The sequence below is a fragment of the Colias philodice genome, chromosome 30, assembly GCF_061535455.1.
Source record: "Colias philodice isolate Cphi_HAF_F1 chromosome 30, ilColPhil1 Martin Lab GWU primary, whole genome shotgun sequence".
NCBI lineage: Eukaryota > Metazoa > Arthropoda > Insecta > Lepidoptera > Pieridae > Colias > Colias philodice.
The window spans coordinates 1,272,371-1,291,747 of record NC_143115.1 but is presented as its reverse complement, the minus strand read 5'-3'; the positions used below and the strand labels follow the sequence as shown (position 1 = coordinate 1,291,747).

The 19,377-nt window shown below is 34.3% G+C and overlaps 1 protein-coding gene and 1 long non-coding RNA gene across 7 annotated transcripts in view; one reads left to right on the top strand and one right to left on the bottom strand.

The window, feature by feature from the left end:
- The window catches only part of Wdr62 (WD repeat domain 62), a 128,297-nt gene that overhangs the window by 67,624 nt on the left and 41,296 nt on the right, over positions 1–19,377 (top strand). For all 6 annotated transcript variants that reach the window (XM_089713325.1, XM_089713326.1, XM_089713324.1 and 3 more), the window contains exons 3-9: positions 550–641; positions 11,363–11,522; positions 12,379–12,447; positions 13,238–13,342; positions 14,060–14,170; positions 15,014–15,196; positions 15,945–16,105. In XM_089713325.1, coding sequence (XP_089569451.1) covers positions 550–641; positions 11,363–11,522; positions 12,379–12,447; positions 13,238–13,342; positions 14,060–14,170; positions 15,014–15,196; positions 15,945–16,105 — 881 coding nt within the window. The remainder of the gene's footprint in view (positions 1–549; positions 642–11,362; positions 11,523–12,378; positions 12,448–13,237; positions 13,343–14,059; positions 14,171–15,013; positions 15,197–15,944; positions 16,106–19,377) is intronic.
- LOC149475370 (uncharacterized) lies at positions 4,170–5,673 on the bottom strand. The gene is made up of 3 exons (XR_016318050.1): positions 4,987–5,673; positions 4,324–4,478; positions 4,170–4,234 (listed from the first exon to the last, which is right to left on the bottom strand). It is a non-coding gene; the product is annotated as an uncharacterized LOC149475370 (long non-coding RNA).

Below are 19,377 nucleotides of genomic sequence, written 5' to 3'. Positions count from 1 at the left end.
TACCACATTTTAAACCTGGTTTTTTTTACCGCGTTATGTAATAAAACGTTATTTGTATATTTAATAGGTACATAACTATCTTTATTTCCCCACGAACAGCGCAAGGCCCCCATGGCACCTGATAATGGACGATAACACGTGACGTCATAAACCTTTAATAAATATACAGGCACAAGGTTGTGCTGGTTTTATGGTTCTAGTTGTGATATTATTGTTATACTTTTATGGAATAATTTGGAGTTTTTATTATGGTTTGAAGCTCTTCAAAACATTGTTATCGAACCCACCATCTACACATTACTTTAGATTATGTAAACGGAAAGCTGAATGGCATACCATATAATATAAATGTTATGTAATACTTTAGCTTAATCCTATATGGTACATCTATATCGTACCTATTAACAATTGCAAATTTCAAATTACTTTCAGCAATTTACTGCTCTCCAAACATGCAATCTATAACATAGTGGAAAAATTCCAGGCACTTCCCGAGATTTCTCTTAACAAACTCATAACATAATTAACAGGGTTTATTATTGTCCACAGATCAAATTGGAGACGGTGCTGGGCCTGACAGTGAGCAGCAATGCAGCGCTGGACTGCGATCCGAATACCGAACTGGTGGCGTATCCAGCTGGGTGTGTATTTATTTTTTTATAATATACGAAATAAGAATATCAACTTTATTTATATGTACTAGTTGTTAGCTTCATCTTCGTCTGTGAATTCCCATGGCAATGAGACAAGTCAATAACTGCGTTAAAAACAACCGACTTCAAACTTGCACTTGCAACATTTACAAATACAGACAAAAATGCTCATAAAATAAAAACTACTGGGCCTATCCGAATAAAATTTTTATGGGACCAATTCGACACCATCCCGCATCGAACAAAGAAAGAATCACGTAAATCGGTTCAGAAACCACGGAGTAATCGGTGTACATACATAAAAAAAAACATACCGGCCGAATTGATAACCTCCTCCTTTTTTTTGAAGTCGGTTAAAAATCGCTTCGTTATAACTTATTAGTTACGACGTGAATGTTAATATCATAAATAGAAAATAATACAGTAAAACTTAACAAAAAATAAATTATTTAAAGCCATAATCCATAATATATCAATTATCAACACGACACGACAAACAGACGAAGGATTCTGAAACCATTTCGATTAGGATCGAATACTTGACGACCTCTGAAACACTTCCTTATTAAATGCCGTCTCCAGTCTCCAGAGTCCCAGGTCGTTAGAAAATCCAAAAAGTAAGCAGTCATAAAAGATATAAGAACGATTTTTCAGTTTGTATAATATTTTCCGCAAAAAAGTGCTCAACGCGGAAAAGTTTTCACTTCAAAAAGCTCGCAAGTCTAAAGCAAAACAATAAGAATGGCGCATTGCCGTCAGCTCGCGATTGGATTAAAATAATTTTACTGGCTCGTTTCAATGTTCAATCTCGTTCAAGGGCTGACCCGGTGACCTGTGACCTGTGGAATGGCACAGATAATGTGATACTAGAGGATTGGATTGTAGATACGTAGGTAATTGGTGTTAGGATTTGCGGGTTAAATAACTATTTAATTTTAAAGTTGGAATTTATATTTGGGTTCAGTACTTTGCAGTTGTTGGTCTTTATGGGATCATTTAATAAGTGGAGATGATGATTGTTCCTTTAACTCCTCGAGGAGCATAGGGCCTCCGTAAACTTTTTCCAGTCACGTCGATTTTGGGCTTTTGCTTTGACTTCTTGCCACGACAGGCCGGTTTTATTTAGTTCAGCAACCACAGATCTCCTCCACGATGCAGGGGGACGACCTTTTCTTCTACGACCATTCGGGGGCGTCCAGTCTAAAGCTGTTTTTGCTATATTTTGTTCCGGCCTCCTAAGGCAGTGTCCTATCCACCCCCACTTCCTGGAGCAGATTTGTTGGTCTATAGGTTGCTGATTGGTTATTTTCCAGAGTTCTTCATTGGAAATTGTATCAGGCAGGTAATAAGTGGAGATAAAGATATCTAAATATATTGGAAGAATACACAAATGTTGAGTTAATTAGCTTAGCTTTTGTTTAAATAATATCTTATTTTATCATTTAAATATTTGAGTTTGAATAAACAGCAAGCGCGTCTTTTCTGCATAATCGCAATATACAAATACACCCTTAAGCGCGTCACCCCTGTAGAACCGCCATCCTGTTACAAATGACGCGAAATTTTGTGGGTCATTTGTAACAGGATGGCGGTTCTACAGGAGTCTTAGTACGCAATGACAAAAAGAAAAATGATGGTCCGAACGCTGATACCGGATCCGTTAAGATACTGTAATATAAAATATAACAGTATCTTAAGATAAAATATTATAGTATCTTCACCGTGTGTGACGCGCTTTATCATAATATTTATGTTCAATAGCATGAAAGTGTCTCCTGCACAGTATAGCCTTATATTAGGCGTCATAGCTTCAATTAATAAAAATAAAGAATTTACTTTATTATTCACAACTAGCTTTCCGCCCGCGGCTTCGCCCGCTTTATCTAAAACCTAATAAATTATATACTAAAACCTCTTGAATCACTCTATTTATTAAAAAAAAACCGCATCAAAATCCGTTGCTTAGTTTAAACTTTAAAGATTTAAGCATACATAGGGACAGAAAAAGCGACTATTTTATACTACGTAGTGATGACACTATTGTTATCAACTATTAAAGGTTATTGACCCATCAAATCGCACCTTTTACTACAATCAGGGGGAAATATTGATCATAACGCGCCAGTCCACACCTACACTGAGAAAAAAATTCAATAAAAAATATTAACAACTAATAAAATTCAAATAAATCCTAGGACAATTAAAGTTCTCTAATGGCTACGAACGAGTTTTACTTATTGCATTTACGGACGCCAAAAAACCAAGTTTATTTGGAATAGAAATGCCTGTTTACTAATAACGAGTAAAGTTAATTTAAGTGCAAGTAATCCAACATACTTTCTGTTAATATGTTTTTATTAAGGCCAATAACATAAATATTGGTTACACGTAATATATTTTTTATTCTTAGTACTTTTTTTCTTGGGTTTTACTACTCTTGTTACTTGTCTTAAGAATCTAGTGACTAGGATTCACAATTTAATGTGTGGAAATAATAAAGCAGTGATGTTATAACCAGTAATTTTTTATAAGCCCTATAAAAATTTTGACTTGTAATTAATATTTTTTATTGAAATTCATTGAGGTGTGATATAATTTCTAGTATTCTGTTTAATAGTAATTAGAAACGTTGCTATAAGTACTTATACCGCTAAATTTAAATACCCAAAAAAACTTCTGCAGGAGAATCTGCACATGAGTATGAACAAATTTAATTATAGGACCGACTCTAAAAGCACAAATGTTAAGTAAAAAACATGATTGTTTTTCGCGCTCTTTGGAGTCGGTTCCATAGTTAAACTTGTTCATATTCATGTGTAGATTCTCCTCCAGAAGTTTTTTTTGGGTATTTAAATTTAGCGGTATAAGTATAGCATCGTTTCTAATTACTATTAAACAGAATACTAGAAATTGTTTTTTTTTCAAATTGTTCAGATAAGTAATAGTGAAAAATTGTTCGAAATCTTCATTTGCAGATAGGTGGACATAATAAAAAAAATTTGATATTTTCGTGAAATAACTTTATTCTAATTAACCAAAAAATAATAATTGACAACATAATTTTAAGTAATAAACTAAAAAATCCTTGGTTGTTTGTATTCATGATAACAAACAACTTGCCCAACCGATGCTGAATTTTTAGTGTTTAGGCAACAACACTGCCACCAGCCAAGTAGTTTGTATTCAGTCTCAATGCCGCTTTGGCCACTCACTTCAAACTGTTATAGCACCCTTAAGTCCTGTATATCTTTTAATGAATCATGGCTACTTCTACTGCCATTACATGCATTACATTTTTCATAAGTATTTTTTTGTGTTGCTATCTGCACTTATTATGCGCTGGCCTTTTTTTTGTGTGGTGTTTCTCAATAATAGCCAGAAGGGCTTCATAGTTTCTACATTTTAACGCGGACGCGTGGGTGAACTGAACGTTCACCCTGGTAGCGACATGCGCTAGGGCGTCCCTCCTTGACGGGGATCTCGAACCTCGGCTTGGGCTGTCGCTTGAGTGGAGGATAGGTGCTACGGCTCTATGGAATTCCGCAGCCATGCGACTTTCTCCCTTAATTCTTCGTCGGATTCTGAAAGGAATCATTTATCATTTAAATTGAAAACAGCAATACCCGTAAAAGTAAACAAACTCGCTTTTCATTAAGTTAATATACATTACCTGCTGATGCTGCTGGCAATCGTATTAATGGAGCTACATCAGAATTCGACGACGAAGATGATGTTCTTGTCAAGGAATGTGAACGGGCCCTCTCGATAATTCCAAGACTACGCAACTGCTCTACCCTCAATCGACGTTTTCAAAGTTTTCAGAACCTAAAATAATAACACTGATTTGAATGATGACTAAAAGAAGACCATAAGTGTACATTATATCTACAGGGTGTAATCGTTAAGTGTGCACAGGCGATTGCATCAAAAATCTTTTAAATTGATATCGAAAGTACTTAACCTAATGAGTAAAATGGCATTAATAATAACTTAAAAAAAAATAGAACGTAAAATATCCGAAACTTTTACATTAAACACTCTCCTACATTTTGTATGAAATTATAGTAGAACGGTTTTAGTTAACTGATCAACTGACTTATTTCATCGTTGGTAAAAATTCTTTGTGTTTCAGAATCCACTCTTCCATCTAGACAACGCAATACATATAGGTACCAAATTACTTTAAGTATGGATAAGGTAATATTATGAACATTAATACATCGACTGTTCTGACAAAGAATAGTTTGGTACTGTGTTCTGGGGTGCAAAGAATAAATAAAACTATCTAGCTTCTAACTATCTACTTATGTAGTTTGATTAGGTAGGTACTTACCACGAAATTGGGGTACATACTCCTGCGGGAGATGACTGGTTAATTGATCCATTCTTTTATTCATGTCATTCAATTGTTTTTGCACTGCATAAATTATTTTCACTTGTGTGTTAAACACACGTGCGCTCACTGACGCTAAGCAAATGAGCAATTGAGCAGCAACGTCCCGGCGGCTCCGGCCGCCGGCAGATCAAAGTAGGCATGTATCTTGTTACTAGTAAGTAGTAAACTTTACTAATTCCAATAAAAGGTATATATAAAAACTAATAGCCATAACTGTCATGACAAATAATAGTTTACTTCTTGAGGGAAAAATAAAACTAGTTCTAATTACAAGTTCACGAATTATAGAAATAAGAAATGCCATATTAGATATTATAGTTGTTTGTAATCGGTCATTTTAGTAAAACTCTTTATAATCATAACAAATCTGTACCTCTTGATATTAGTACAGTACCTACAAATTCAAGGAATATTTATTAATACATGTAAAATCCTACAATCCCAAGTAATGAATATTAATTTCGACATTTAATAAAACCCGTTTATTGGTATTATATTACGAAATTAATAAACTGTACTTGAAATTAAATTTTTTGTAGTTTTCATTAAAAATACATAGGAATTGATAAAATTTGATAATAACGCCATTTAATAACATTGTTATTAATTACGCCGAAATTTTTTCTCTCAGTGTAGGATGGGAGTGGTGTATTTTAAATTCACCCTTGTCATTTAACGATGATATAAAGTTTTATAAATATTACAAGACTGGAATTAACTAATAAAAAAGTAAGTAAGTTGTAGTACTATAGTCAAAGTATCGACGTTTATTAAACATATTATAGACTTTTATCTGCTTTTACAAGTGTTACTGTATTTATTGAAAATTTGTTGTTTTTTGAAAATGAAAATTCTATATGACAGTAAAAATAAGTACATCTGAGACAAACAATAAATTAAAAAATTAGCATGTGATGTTAATTGCAGTTATATGATAAATAAAACGATTAGAATCGTGTAAAGGGCTATCTAGCTTAGCGTAACTTGTTTTTGAACATAATAACCGTATTGCATCTAGACAAATAGCAGAAATGCTAAAGAATAGAATCCGCTATCGATACTAATTGACATAAGTTTATGACGTTTTGCTAATGTTTCGGTTACACTATCAACGACGATGACGGCCACGACCAAAATGCTCATCCAGTCGAAATTAGTTCAAAATAAACTATTAAAGCTTTCCGTTATTTCGCTCAATTAGTATCGATATCGGATTCCATTTCTTACCCCTCGTTTTCACCAAAGTATAATACATGTATTTTACAAATTTGATGCAATGTTTTCGTTTCTCATAGACATGTGTAAAACATGTTGTATACAAAATTTCATACATGTAGGATAACTTATATGAAACTTGTTGGTTGAAAACTTAGCGTTTCTGCTATTTGTCTAGAGACCTTTGATTGTTTACATTACAAATGACATAAATCTATACTAATATCAGACTAATATTATAAAGCTGAAGAGTTTGTTTGTTTGAACGCGCTAATCTCTGGAACTACTGGTCCGATTTGAAAAATTCTTTCGGTGTTAGATAGCCCATTTATCGAGGAAGGCTATAGGCTATAATATATTATCACCCTAAGACCAACAGGAGCTTAGCCACGCAGGTGAAACCGCGAAGCGCAGCAAGTAAAAATATAATAACAAACTTTATCATCGTAATAACACACTTTTCAACCCTATGAAGGTATACGTAAAATTGTTCTCTTTTGTTTTTACAAAATACCGCAATAATTTCGTTTAACTATGTCTACGTTACTGTGGTTTAAGGGAAACAATATTTAATACGGCGCTGTGAATTAACTTATGGGTTCTGTTGTTTTATTTAGTTTGTACTAGTATTTGGTTTTATTTATAAATGAAGATTTGATTATATTATATAATTTTTCTATGATAGTGGTAGAATTATTCCGTCTTGACGTTGATGGAGTTTGTGTCAACTGGGGCTGTATTATGACCTCTTATTTCCAGACAGATTACGCTGTGAATTGAACTGACTGGCAAATTCATATTATCATCACAACAACCAGCCTTGGTTCAATTGTTCAATTCAAGGCGTAAACTGTCTGGAAATAAATGGTCATAATACGGCCTCTGCATCAGGAAACATAATAGCACAGTATTACCATTATTTCCTACAGTAAGGAATCGCCTTTGATGTCGCGCGATGCCGCCGCCAGCGTAGGTAATGACGCTGCCACACGAAAATACGCTAGGGTTGCAACAAATGGGAAATAAAACAATTGTGATTATTAATATTATGATGAAATCTTTATTCATATGTACATTCAAAATAATTGCGATTATTAAATCTGATGTAATTATTTGTTCATAAATATATAATTACAGATATTGCACTGCTTAATATTATTTACGTGGACACTTTATTTTTGGATGTTCTTAATTGTATATTATAACATTTAACTAAGTAATGCATTCGCATTGGGATGTACAATCTGATTAGAAAATAATGAGGACAACATATATACATAGCTTTGATTTTAATTCAACAGATACAATTATTAATACAATCTTTCTGAAATATTGTTTCCTTCTGGGATTTCAATGTAGATTTACATCCGTAAACCGAACAGTTTGTGCGCGCCATAATAGAATATGTAAGTACCTATGTATAATAAAATTATTACACAAAAAATACGACTGCGACATCCTTTCGCGCTAGGTAAAGCAAACTAAGCGTGTTTGCTTTACGCGGCCCGCGTCGCCCGACCCCCGCCAGTTCCCCTCCGTTTCTCTGCACAAGTACATTCGTCGCACTACTGTAGGAAATAATGGTAATACTGTGATAATAGGCTGATGATGATGTTGATGACATGTAGACAATAGATAGTTTTGCAATACCTACCTACTAGCTTTCCGGTTTTTCTTGCGTGCTTTGCTACTATTGCTTTTCTTGGTATGACCATCTCCTCTTTAACTTCTCTGTTGTTGTTTTGAAAACTAAACATAGCTCTTGCACTAGGTTCCATTTAACTATATTAAAATGTGCCAAAATACCAACATCCATTCAGGCAGAGCATAACACTGAACACACCTAAATACAGCGACTATACGTTAATTTCAACATTATGTAAGAAGCACATTAAAACATATTTATCCAATCAATAAGAAAACCTTTCACCATAGAATTCATAGATAAAGTATTTCATACGGAACCCCAAAACAATGTCGCGACAGTTCAACCACCCCGCCATGGTTGGTAACTTCCGCGCCTCCATGACTCATGGCGAAAAGTTATTTCGTGTTTGGAGGAGCCTCCAGAAATTTAAACCGATTTACTTCCGTCAGGGGATGTCAAATGGTCGATAATCTCAATACTATTATAAAGGCGAAAGTTTGTAAGGATGTATGGATGTATGGATGTTTGTTACTCTTTCACGTAAAAACTACTGAACCGATTACAATGAAATTTAGCACACATATAGAGGGTAACTTGGATTAACACATAGGATAGGTTTTATCCCGGAAATCCCACGGGAACGGGAACTATGTGGGTTTACCTTTGAAAACGCGGGCGAAGCCGCGGGCGGAAATGTAGTTAACAATAATAAACAAAAGAGTCTGTGTCAAATGCATGGTAGTGTCACGTGATGTAGTTTTAATGTTTGCATTATCATTATTTACTGCTAAACATATCTTAATACATATATATAAATCTCGTGTCACAATGTTTGTCCTCAATGGACTCCTAAACCACTTAACCGATTGCAATAAAATTCGCACACCATGTGCAGTTTGATCCAACTTGAGAGATAGGATAGTTTAAACATGTAGGTATCACGGGCGAAGCCGGGGCGGACCACTAGTTAATTATAGATACCGACAGATTGTTAGTTTTGTATGGAAATTAGAACTTATAATCTCGCCGATTATGCCCTGACTTCTATAATAGCCATTCGCTAAATCTACATTGTAGATACATAAATTACTAGCTTTCCGCCCGCGGCTTCGCCCGCGTTTTCAAGGAAAAACCCGCATAGTTCCCGTTCCCGTGAGATTTCCGGGATTGCGTCATTTTCCCGGGATAAAAAGTAGCCTATGTCCTTTCTCGGGTATCAAAATATCTCCATACCAAATTTCATGAAAATTGGTTCAGTAGTTTAGGCGTGATTGAGTAACAGACAGACAGACAGAGTTACTTTCGCATTTATAATATTAGTATGGATTAATATATTTATAAAGAATAAAAAACATGCTTTAACTCATGAAATTACTGTATTATCACTGATCCTTGAGAAGTATGCAAAGTTTGAAATAGTTAAATCTGCCCGTTTAAAGTGGATCAAAATCGAGCCTAAAGAAGTCGGTTACATACATGATACAAACATAGGTGATGCTAATAAAAGCGTGTTAAAAAGTACTAAATCGCAAGTAAAAATATTTCTTAATAGCTTTCCGCCCGCGGCTTTGCCCGCGTTTTCAAAGAAAAACCCGTTCCCGTAGGATTTCCGGGATAAAACCTATCCTATGTCTTTTCTCGGGTATCAAAATATCTCCATACCAAATTTCATGCAAATTGGTTCAATAGTTTAGGCGTGATTGAGTAACAGACAGACAGACAGAGTTACTTTCGAATGTATAATATTAGTATGGATGGAAAGATCATTCTTTAAATACTTATCGATAAACAGAACATCACTAGTGAACTAATGGTGCAATAGAACCAATAGAAATGTAAACGATGTCTGTTCCACGTACCAGGAATATATTATGTCCATCACGCTTCTGAATATTAACGTAGGGCTATGATGGGTAAGGTAGGGCTGGGTGATGAGCGGAGCGATTAGCGGATAATCAATCAATCAAATCAAATCCTTTATTTATTCCTCCTCACAATTCCCAATCACATAAATTAATATAAATGCATACAAAATTATCAAAATAATATAATAGTTTGCAGAAAAGTTTGTTACACATACAAACACACAAATACAAATACAAGAAATAATAGATTGGTGTATGTTATTGATAAGGTATAGGTTTCTATGATAAGCAAAGCGATTTGTAAATACAACGAGTTATTTAAAGGTAGTTGTGTATACGTTTTTCGGATTGGCAATTTTATATGTATTTTCATACAGTATCTGTTAATAATAATTAAAATATGCTAATTAGAACAAACCCAGAAGTTATGAACCTATCTAAACAGAGATCAATTTTGCTAAGCGATTAGCTCTGGCTGAGAGAAAATAAATATTAAAATCATTAGCATCTTGATGTACCTTAAACAAAAGGCTCCTTCCTGTACATAAACTGTACATGGTCTAAAATTACCTTATATCAAGTCCTAGTTCCTATTCTTTAGTTGAAATATGAAACAGATCTATTCCGTAGATGTATCTAAAATCTATCCTAGTACTAGCGGTCCGCCCCGACTTAGCCCGTGGCACATGTTTACCTTTTCTCTACATAAGAACCATCCTCGTACTTCAAGGAATATAATAAAAAAAGAATTATCGAAATCGGTTCAGCCGTTCTCGAGTTATGCGCTTACCAACACATTTTACGATTCATTTTTATATATAAAGAAGATATAAAATTATTGTATATCGCTTACTCTTCCGCTCATGAACATAACCTCAATAGTCAATACCTTATTCGTATGTACGACAATTTCGTGTGTTCTTTCTCACGGCTACATACCATGAGACTTAACACTTGTTTGTGATTATGAATAGTGGCAGTATGGTGAATGTTTTGTTTAATCGTGTGGAATTTTGTGGGTAGAAGATATTGGCGAATTTCGCGTTGGTTGGTTAGCGTTAAATGTATTTTAACACATTTAAAGTTGTTAACTATAGACTATAGAATAGAGGTAATAATGTAAAGTAATGTTTTGGGCTAATTGACAAATCCAATGTATATGTCTTGACCGCCTCCTTGGTACAGTGGTTGATGCGTGAGCGTAGAACCGAGGGGTCCTGGGTTCGATTCCCGGTGGAGACGAAGAAAAAAATGTCACGGTCTGGCAGGACACAGAAGGCTGATCACCTACTTGTCCCTAAAGAAAATCGATCAGTGAAACAGATGTATGCATAATGCATCATCTGCCCCTTACCTCACTTGGGGACACGGGACTTCACTTTTTTAATGTATGTCTTACTGTGTCAAATTATACTGTGATATAGTAATGCAAGATCGCTGGGCATACCTATTACGAAAGCGATAATATAAAAAACAATATAAACATTAAATATATTTCGATTTGATTTTTTTTTCATGTTCATTGTTAATTATATGTTAATTTTATTTCATCATTCATACTAACATACAATCCCTCAAATTCCAGATGCACCGTGGTACTATATAACGTGCGCAAAAACCGCCAATCGCACGTGCTGAACGCGTCACGCAAGAGCGTCACGTGCGTCGCGTTTTCCCCCGACGGACGGTACCTGGCGACCGGGGAATGTGGCCATGCGCCTGCCGTGCGAGTTTGGGATTTACAGGTAATTATTTACATACATATATACAAACAATTATTTTAATTGTCTTTCTTTTATATCTAATATTTCATTATTGAATTTTTAATTATGAATTTATTGTAACATAACTGTAAGCTGTATCTTATTGTAGTAGTAATTGTACACATTTTGTTGGGTTGCGATCTGCTCCAGAAATTGATATGTCGCCTATGGGCCCGGCAAGATCGTCACCTGTTATGTGTATTTAATTTTAAATAAATAAATATAATTGTAGTGATAGTATGAGCATTTATTTCAGCGCCATCTAGCGGCGAGTAGTTGGAAATTATTGATGGACACCATGTTTGATATTATTAGCGTTTTTACTATTGTTTGATGGAAGTTTTGTTCTAGCGCCATCTAGCGGTGTGTAGCAACTGTTTTCAACATTGTGGATGCGATAGTTTTTAACTGCATGGAAACTTTATTACCTGTCACTATATTAACATAACTAGATTTCCGCCCGCGGCTTCGCCCGCGTTTTCAAAGGAAATCCAGCATATTTCCCGTTCCCGTGGGATTTCCGGGATAAAACCTATCCTATGTGTTAATCCAAGTTACCCTCTATATGTGTGCTAAATTTCATTGTAATCGGTTCAGTAGTTTTTACGTGAAAGAGTAACAAACATCCATACATCCATACAAACTTTCGCCTTTATAATAGTTAATAATATTATAATTCAGATTTACTGAAATCTCGTTAGAGTATTTAATTCAATAAATAATAAATATATATTTTAACCATACAACATATTAATGATAACAGTATTTTTGTTAAGTATGTGTTTTTCTCGTATTAATAAACTAATACTTTTTAGTTTTTACTAATATTTTTTTACAGGATCCCAGTCAGTCTGGTGCAGTTCAGATAGCGGAATTTCCTGGTCACACGCATGGAGTTAATTGTGTGGTATGTAACCTTTATTTTCATTTAAAAATTCATTAAAAAATTAAAAATTCATTACAATTAAAAACTTATATTAAAAATGTATTTAAACTGTGTGTACGATTAGAATTTATATTTTTGGTTTTATGGCATTCAAATGCTGAATTCTGGCGGGTCACGAGTGGCTGAGTTGGTCAGGCATCCGCCCCGGAATGGCGCGAAAGGATGCGGGTTCGAGTCCCGCTGCGTGATCGAATTTTTTCTATTCTTTATAAATGTATATTTATAAAGCATTTGAATGCCATAAAACCAAAAATATAAATTCTACAAAAAAGGTCGTGTTCCATCGTTACAATATTGTATTCACTGAAAAGTGCTTCATATTGGTTGAAATGGTTGTTAATCATCTCAATAGATGGCGCGCGGTGTGTCCCTTCAGACACATAAAACTGAAAGAATAGAATAAATTCGATCGCTCTGGCGGGTCACGAGTGGCTGAGTTGGTCAGGCATCTGCCCCGGAATGGCGTGAAAGGATGCGGGTTCGAGTCCCGCCTCGTGATCGAATTTTTTCTATTCTTTATAAATTTATGTGTGTACGTTTATGTAATGTTTTAATGATAGATATTTTTCCCTTGTATCGTTAATTTTCTCTATATAAAATATAAATACACCGTCCTTTTAATTTTCAACGTTAGAAATAAAAACTACTTTATCGTTTGGAAGCATTAAGTTCAATCTCATATTATTTTATTTACGCACATGCACAAAATTTTCTCCATAACCATCATACTTATAAAATTCCACTTTTCCAGGCATTTTCCACATCGTCCAAATACCTAGTATCAGTGGGATCGCAACATGACATGATAGTCAATGTGTGGGATTGGCGGGCAAACCTCAAATTGGCTAGCAATAAGGTATGTATGACGTAAAATAAACTAGGCTAATAATCTCGCTCAAAAGTTGTCCAAAGCAAAACTCTGCCCACATTCTCATTAGGCAGAGTTTTGTTATCAGCGATATATGTATGTAATAAAATTGGTATAGATAAGGTGTCAATTTGTGTATTTTTATTTACAGATTCATGAAATTTCCCATTTGCTTCATTTTTCTCTTAAAGTTTTGTTTTTTAATGTTTGGTTAAAACATGAATATCATCTAAATATGAACCCATAATAGCATGAATTGATATTGGAAAAACTTGATTTTCTTTTCCTGTTTCACAGCACCAATCTTATAATAACAATTACGTTAATTATGCGACAAATAAACATAATAAAATCACCAATCAGTAAGGAAATTCCTATCTATAGACTGAATATATAATATATATACGTATACTAGCGGTCCGCCCCGGCTTCGCCCGTGGTACATATGAAAAATAGATGTTGGCCGATTCTCAGACTTACCCGATATGCACAGAAAATTTCATGAGAATCGGTCCACCCGTTTCGTAGGAGTATGCAGACTAACATTGTGACACGAGAATTTTATATATAAGATGTACTTTATATAAAAGTAGTTGCTTTGGCCAAAAGCCCGCAACTTTAGCGTATTTCCCCAGGGCGAGGTTTTGATCACCAATCATATTATCCACAATTTTTTTTATTAATATGTAATTCTTTACATTTCAGGTATCATCCCGTGTAAAGGCAGTCAGTTTCTCGGAGAGTGGAAATTACTTCGTCACGGTTGGCTTCCGGCATGTCAAGTTCTGGTATTTGGAATATTCTAGGAATGCTAAGGTGAGTTAAAATTTATGAAGATTTGTAATTCATTGAGGATAATTCATAATTATAATTAAATAATAAAAAAATTCGTAATTCTCAATTTGAGCATGAATTAATAAAATATTTCTAATATTATCTCATGATTTGTTACAACATATCTAATGTACAAATATTCAATTAAACAGTACCAGTAGTTTCTTTTATGTTAAAATTATGCACTACATAATCAAACGCCTACCGATCAGAACATAATATTTTTATTGTAACATTTTTATTGGAAATAAATAAAATAATATTGTATTACGTGTCGATATCAATGGTCGGTGACAATACAATAATTTCATGAGTTTAAGCTTGTTTTTTTTTTTTTAGTTTTTTGAAGTGAAATTTCTTTATCGGGGTTAGAAAAAAATTTTGTGTAACATTTTTTCGTTACGCGTGACATTTTTCCGTTACGCGCCATCTTTTTCTTATCCCTACCACGCGTGATTCGACGTATTTCTGTAAAGTTGCATATAGTAAATTATTTTTGAAAATTAAGGTCATAGAGAAGTTTCACTTCTTACGTGTGTACACTAGTATACGCACATATTTTTTGACGTGACAACGTCTTATAATTCGATGGAGCCGGCTGCACGCACGAAAAAACATGACTCATGCGGCGTTACCTCGCTCTGAGGCGTTCCATGTAAGTCTTGAAGTGCAAGCGAGAGCGCGGAACGAGCGACAAAGAAGCACAATCGGACGTTGTCACGTTCAACTATCGTCAGTAAACCGACTTTACAGATAACTAATTTTTTTAACTACATTCCAGCCCAATTTAAGCGTATTTTTAATTTGAATTGAAAAACATTCCAGTTCAAAGAGCCAGTCCCATTAATGGGTCGGTCCGCCATACTCGGCGAGCAGAAAGACAACGAGTTCTGCGACGTTGTGTGCGGGCGGGGGGAGTGCGCCGGTAGCACGTACGCGATCACACGCGGGGGGCTGCTGTGCGAGTTCAATGGGAGGAGACTGCTCGATAAGTGGGTGGAGCTACGGGTGAGTACACACAGACACAGACACAGACACAGACATAGACAGACAAATACACAAGAACCAGTCCCATTAATGGGTCGGTCCGCCATACGATGGATAAGTGGGTGGAATTACGGGTGAGCATACATAGATAGACACAGATACACGCACAAACATGTGGGGATGGTGTAAATTAAAACGCCAAATTAGCCCAATCAGTTTACTATCCATATACCGGTGATAAAAATACAATCCATCATTTCTTAATACCAAAACACAAAGTAATCTGTCATAGATAATCATCGATCTACAGATAACATATTCACAGATTCTTAGTAGAAAAACACAGACTAAAAATAAAAACTAGTTATGAAATACATCTTAATTTATCCTATTCCCACATACATATAAACAGATACGGCACAGACACAAAACAAATACACAATTGAAACAGCAAAACATATACGGACACAGAAAAAGAGATACATAATTGAACCATAGAAAATCTGACAGTAACATGACAGAAAAACTAAGAAAAAAAGACACACACATTAACACAAACAGAAAAGAAATAGACACGACAAAAAAATAACAGATCACACAAAGACACAGACATTAGACGAGCAGTCCTAAATTTTCTAATTTGATAACATTAAAGTGTCGATAATGCGAACTCGTTTCATTTTCACCTACCAAAAAATTTTTTTTTTGCTTGAAGGGTTAAAGAAAATTTCACATAAAACACTTTTAACCAAATTACCTTTTCTTCCAGACAACAAGCGCGAACTGCATGGCCATCGGCTCTAACTACATATTCGTTGGTTGCGCGGAAGGCATAGTGCGGTGTTTTGCCCCGGATTCTTTACGATACGTCACCACTTTACCCCGGACGCACTATTTAGGGGTCGATGTGGCTCAGGGGATGAATATTAAGTAAGTATGCTATATAACCGACTCCTTGGTACAGTGGCTGTCGCGTGAGCGTAACACCGAGTGGTCCTGGGTTCGATTCCCGGTGGAGACGAAGAAAAAAAAATGTCTCGGTCTGTTTGGACACAGAAGGCTGATCACCTACTTGTCCCTAAAGAAAATCGATCAGTGAAACAGATGTATAATGCATCTGCCCTTTACCCCACTAGGGGACACGGGACTTCACTTTTTATGCTATATAATATATTGCATATCTTTACGAACATACTTACAACCAAACGCTCTACGCCTGTTTACACTAAACGAATAATGGGGTTAGAATGAGCATATATTTGATGTAAATGCACCGTAATAATCTGAAATGAAATGAAATGAAATGATTTATTTGTATGAATTGTGGTACAAAGCAAAGTTATAATAAATTTCACGTCCGCACAATTCGCCAACAATTGGCATACAAATATTTAAATTTTATAATTTAAACTAATTCACGTGAGTTATTATTTAAGCAATATATTATTTACATTAGTTCATTTTACATTATAAATTATAATATAGCAATATGACAATTTGATTATTACATTCTATTACATTATAATTGATTTCTTACGTCAATTTTGTCAAGCTAGGTTAACATTTTTATTGTTTCGGTCATTATAATCTAAAAAATTCGTTTAAGGAATATAAACAGTGATTAATAAGCCACGCTTTTAATTTTTTGTGCATTAAATTTTTTGGTAGTTCCCTTATATGTTTTGGTATATGGTTAAAAATCTTTACACACATTACACTTGCATTCTTTTGGTAGAGTGCTGAACGGCAGTTAGGCATCATTAAACGTGTGGGATCTCTTAGTCCCAGTATAGAGTGGTCTTTCATGCTTTTAAAAAGTTCACTATGTTTTTTGACAAATATACAAATTTCCAAAACGTATAATCCCGTGAGTGTTAAAAGATGGTGCTTTTTGAATAATGGTCGACAAGATTCTAAGGGACCAATATTGCACATAGCCCTTATGCACCTCTTCTGTGCCAAGAATACATTTGTCACGTCCGTCGAGTTGCCCCAGAATATAATTCCATACCGTATCACAGATGTAACGTATCCGTAATATGCGGTAAGCGCAGCATTAAAGGACACTGTTTTTCGTAGTCTTCTTAATGCGTAGACGAACTTATTTATTTTTCCAGTAATCATGTCACAATGTGCTTTCCAGTTGCAATTTTGATCTACATTTAACCCTAGGAACTTTATGTAATGTGTTTGTTCGATAGTATGGAATTTGTCCGTTACATTAAGAGGTGTATGTCGAGCTTTATAATTTGAAAATTGAATAAATTTTGTTTTAGTCATATTAGCCGATAGATTATTATCATTAAACCATGTCAATACTAATTCTAAATTTTTATTAATTGTCATGTTATAATTTATCTCTTTGTGATCGTCAGAATAAATTATTGAAATGTCATCTGCAAACAATATACACTTTTGGTCCATAATGTCAGGTAGGTCATTTATGTAAATTAAAAATAATAAAGGCCCCAATATGCTGCCCTGTGGCACACCGAAACTATTAGGTAAATAGGGGGACTTGTATGTAGTGAACTCTAGCTTGGTATTTATTTTATTTATTTCAACACTCTGTTGTCTCTGAAACAAATAATCATGAATCCATGCAAGAGCAGGACCTCTAATGCCATACTTCTCACATTTATATATAAGTAGTTTGTGGTCCACAAAGTCAAAAGCTTTTGACATGTCAAAGAAGATTGATGCAACAGGAATTTTATTATTAATGCATCTCGTTACTTCCTCAATTAAATAGAACGTAGCCAATGCAGTAGATTTATTTGCTTGAAACCCTGTTTGTTCTTTTTTAATTATACTATATTTGTTTAAAAAATTTATGAGTCTAGCACTCATAGCTTTTTCCAGAATTTTTGAAAAAATGGATATAAGTGTAATCGGGCGGTAATTTTTTATATCCGTTTTGCTGCCTTTTTTGTAGAATGGCTTAACAATAGATACTTTCAGGTTTTCAGGGAAGACGCCTTGCGAGAATGATTTATTAATTAAATTAGCCAATACATAAGAAATGCTGTGTTTACATTCTTTAAGTATGCTTGTATCTATTGAGTCATAACCTACAGCCTTTGTATTCCTAAGAGAATTTATGATTTTAATAATCTCTTGCTCTGTGCATGGTGAGAGAAATATGCTGCTATTTATTGAGTTTATTTTATATTTGTAATTACTTGATTGATGAATGGAATTAGTTATTTTACTTGAATTATTATATGTCAAATTAGTAAAGAAATTATTAAATGTCATAGCAATTTCTAATGGATCTGTTATATCAACGTCATTGTGTGAGATTAGGTCAATACAGTTGCTATCAGACATATTATGCGTCCCTCTGTTCTTTATCAAGTCCCATGTAGCTTTTGTTTTGTTTTTGGAATTTAATATTAATCTATTATTTATTATTCTTTTTGAGCAGTCTATACAAGATCGGAGTATCTTATTGTATTTTTGAAATTCTAACTTTTTTTGAAAAGACTTTGATTTATAATGAATAAATCTTAGTTGTCTTTTCCTTGCACATGCTATTCTAATGCCTTTTGATATCCATTTCATGTGACTGAGAGTATTCGATATCTTTTTTCTGTACAAAGGGAAACATAAATTATACAGTAGGCAGAAAAACTCATGAAATATTTTGAAAGCTACGTTAGCATTTACTTCATTTAAAACATCGGTCCAATAAATAGAGTTTAAATGCATGTCAAATTTCCTTATATTCTCCTGGCAATAATCTCTTCGTGTTACGAACCAATACGATGGTTTAGGGCTAGCTTGCTTTGGAAGATTAACTAGTTGACATGTTTCATGATCTGAGAGAAATACTTTCAGTACCTTACCTTCTACTCGCGGTATATTTGTTGCTATTATATCTAGACATGCCAGTTTACGAGTGGGTTGATTAATAATTATATTAATGTTGAAATTTTTAAGTAAGTTTTTAAACCATTTTGAAGACTGATTTTCTTTCATTATGTCAATATTAAAGTCTCCAGCCAATATGATATTTTTATTTTTGTTTGCGGTTAATTTATGGAGGAAAAGTTCAAATTTTTCGAAAAATTTTGATATGTTTGAGTTAGGTGTTCTATATATACAAACCACAAAGCAATTCATGCTTCGTATCTCAACAGCACAACATTCAAATATTTTTTCTACTGTATATTCGACACAGTAGTCAATAGTCTTGCAAT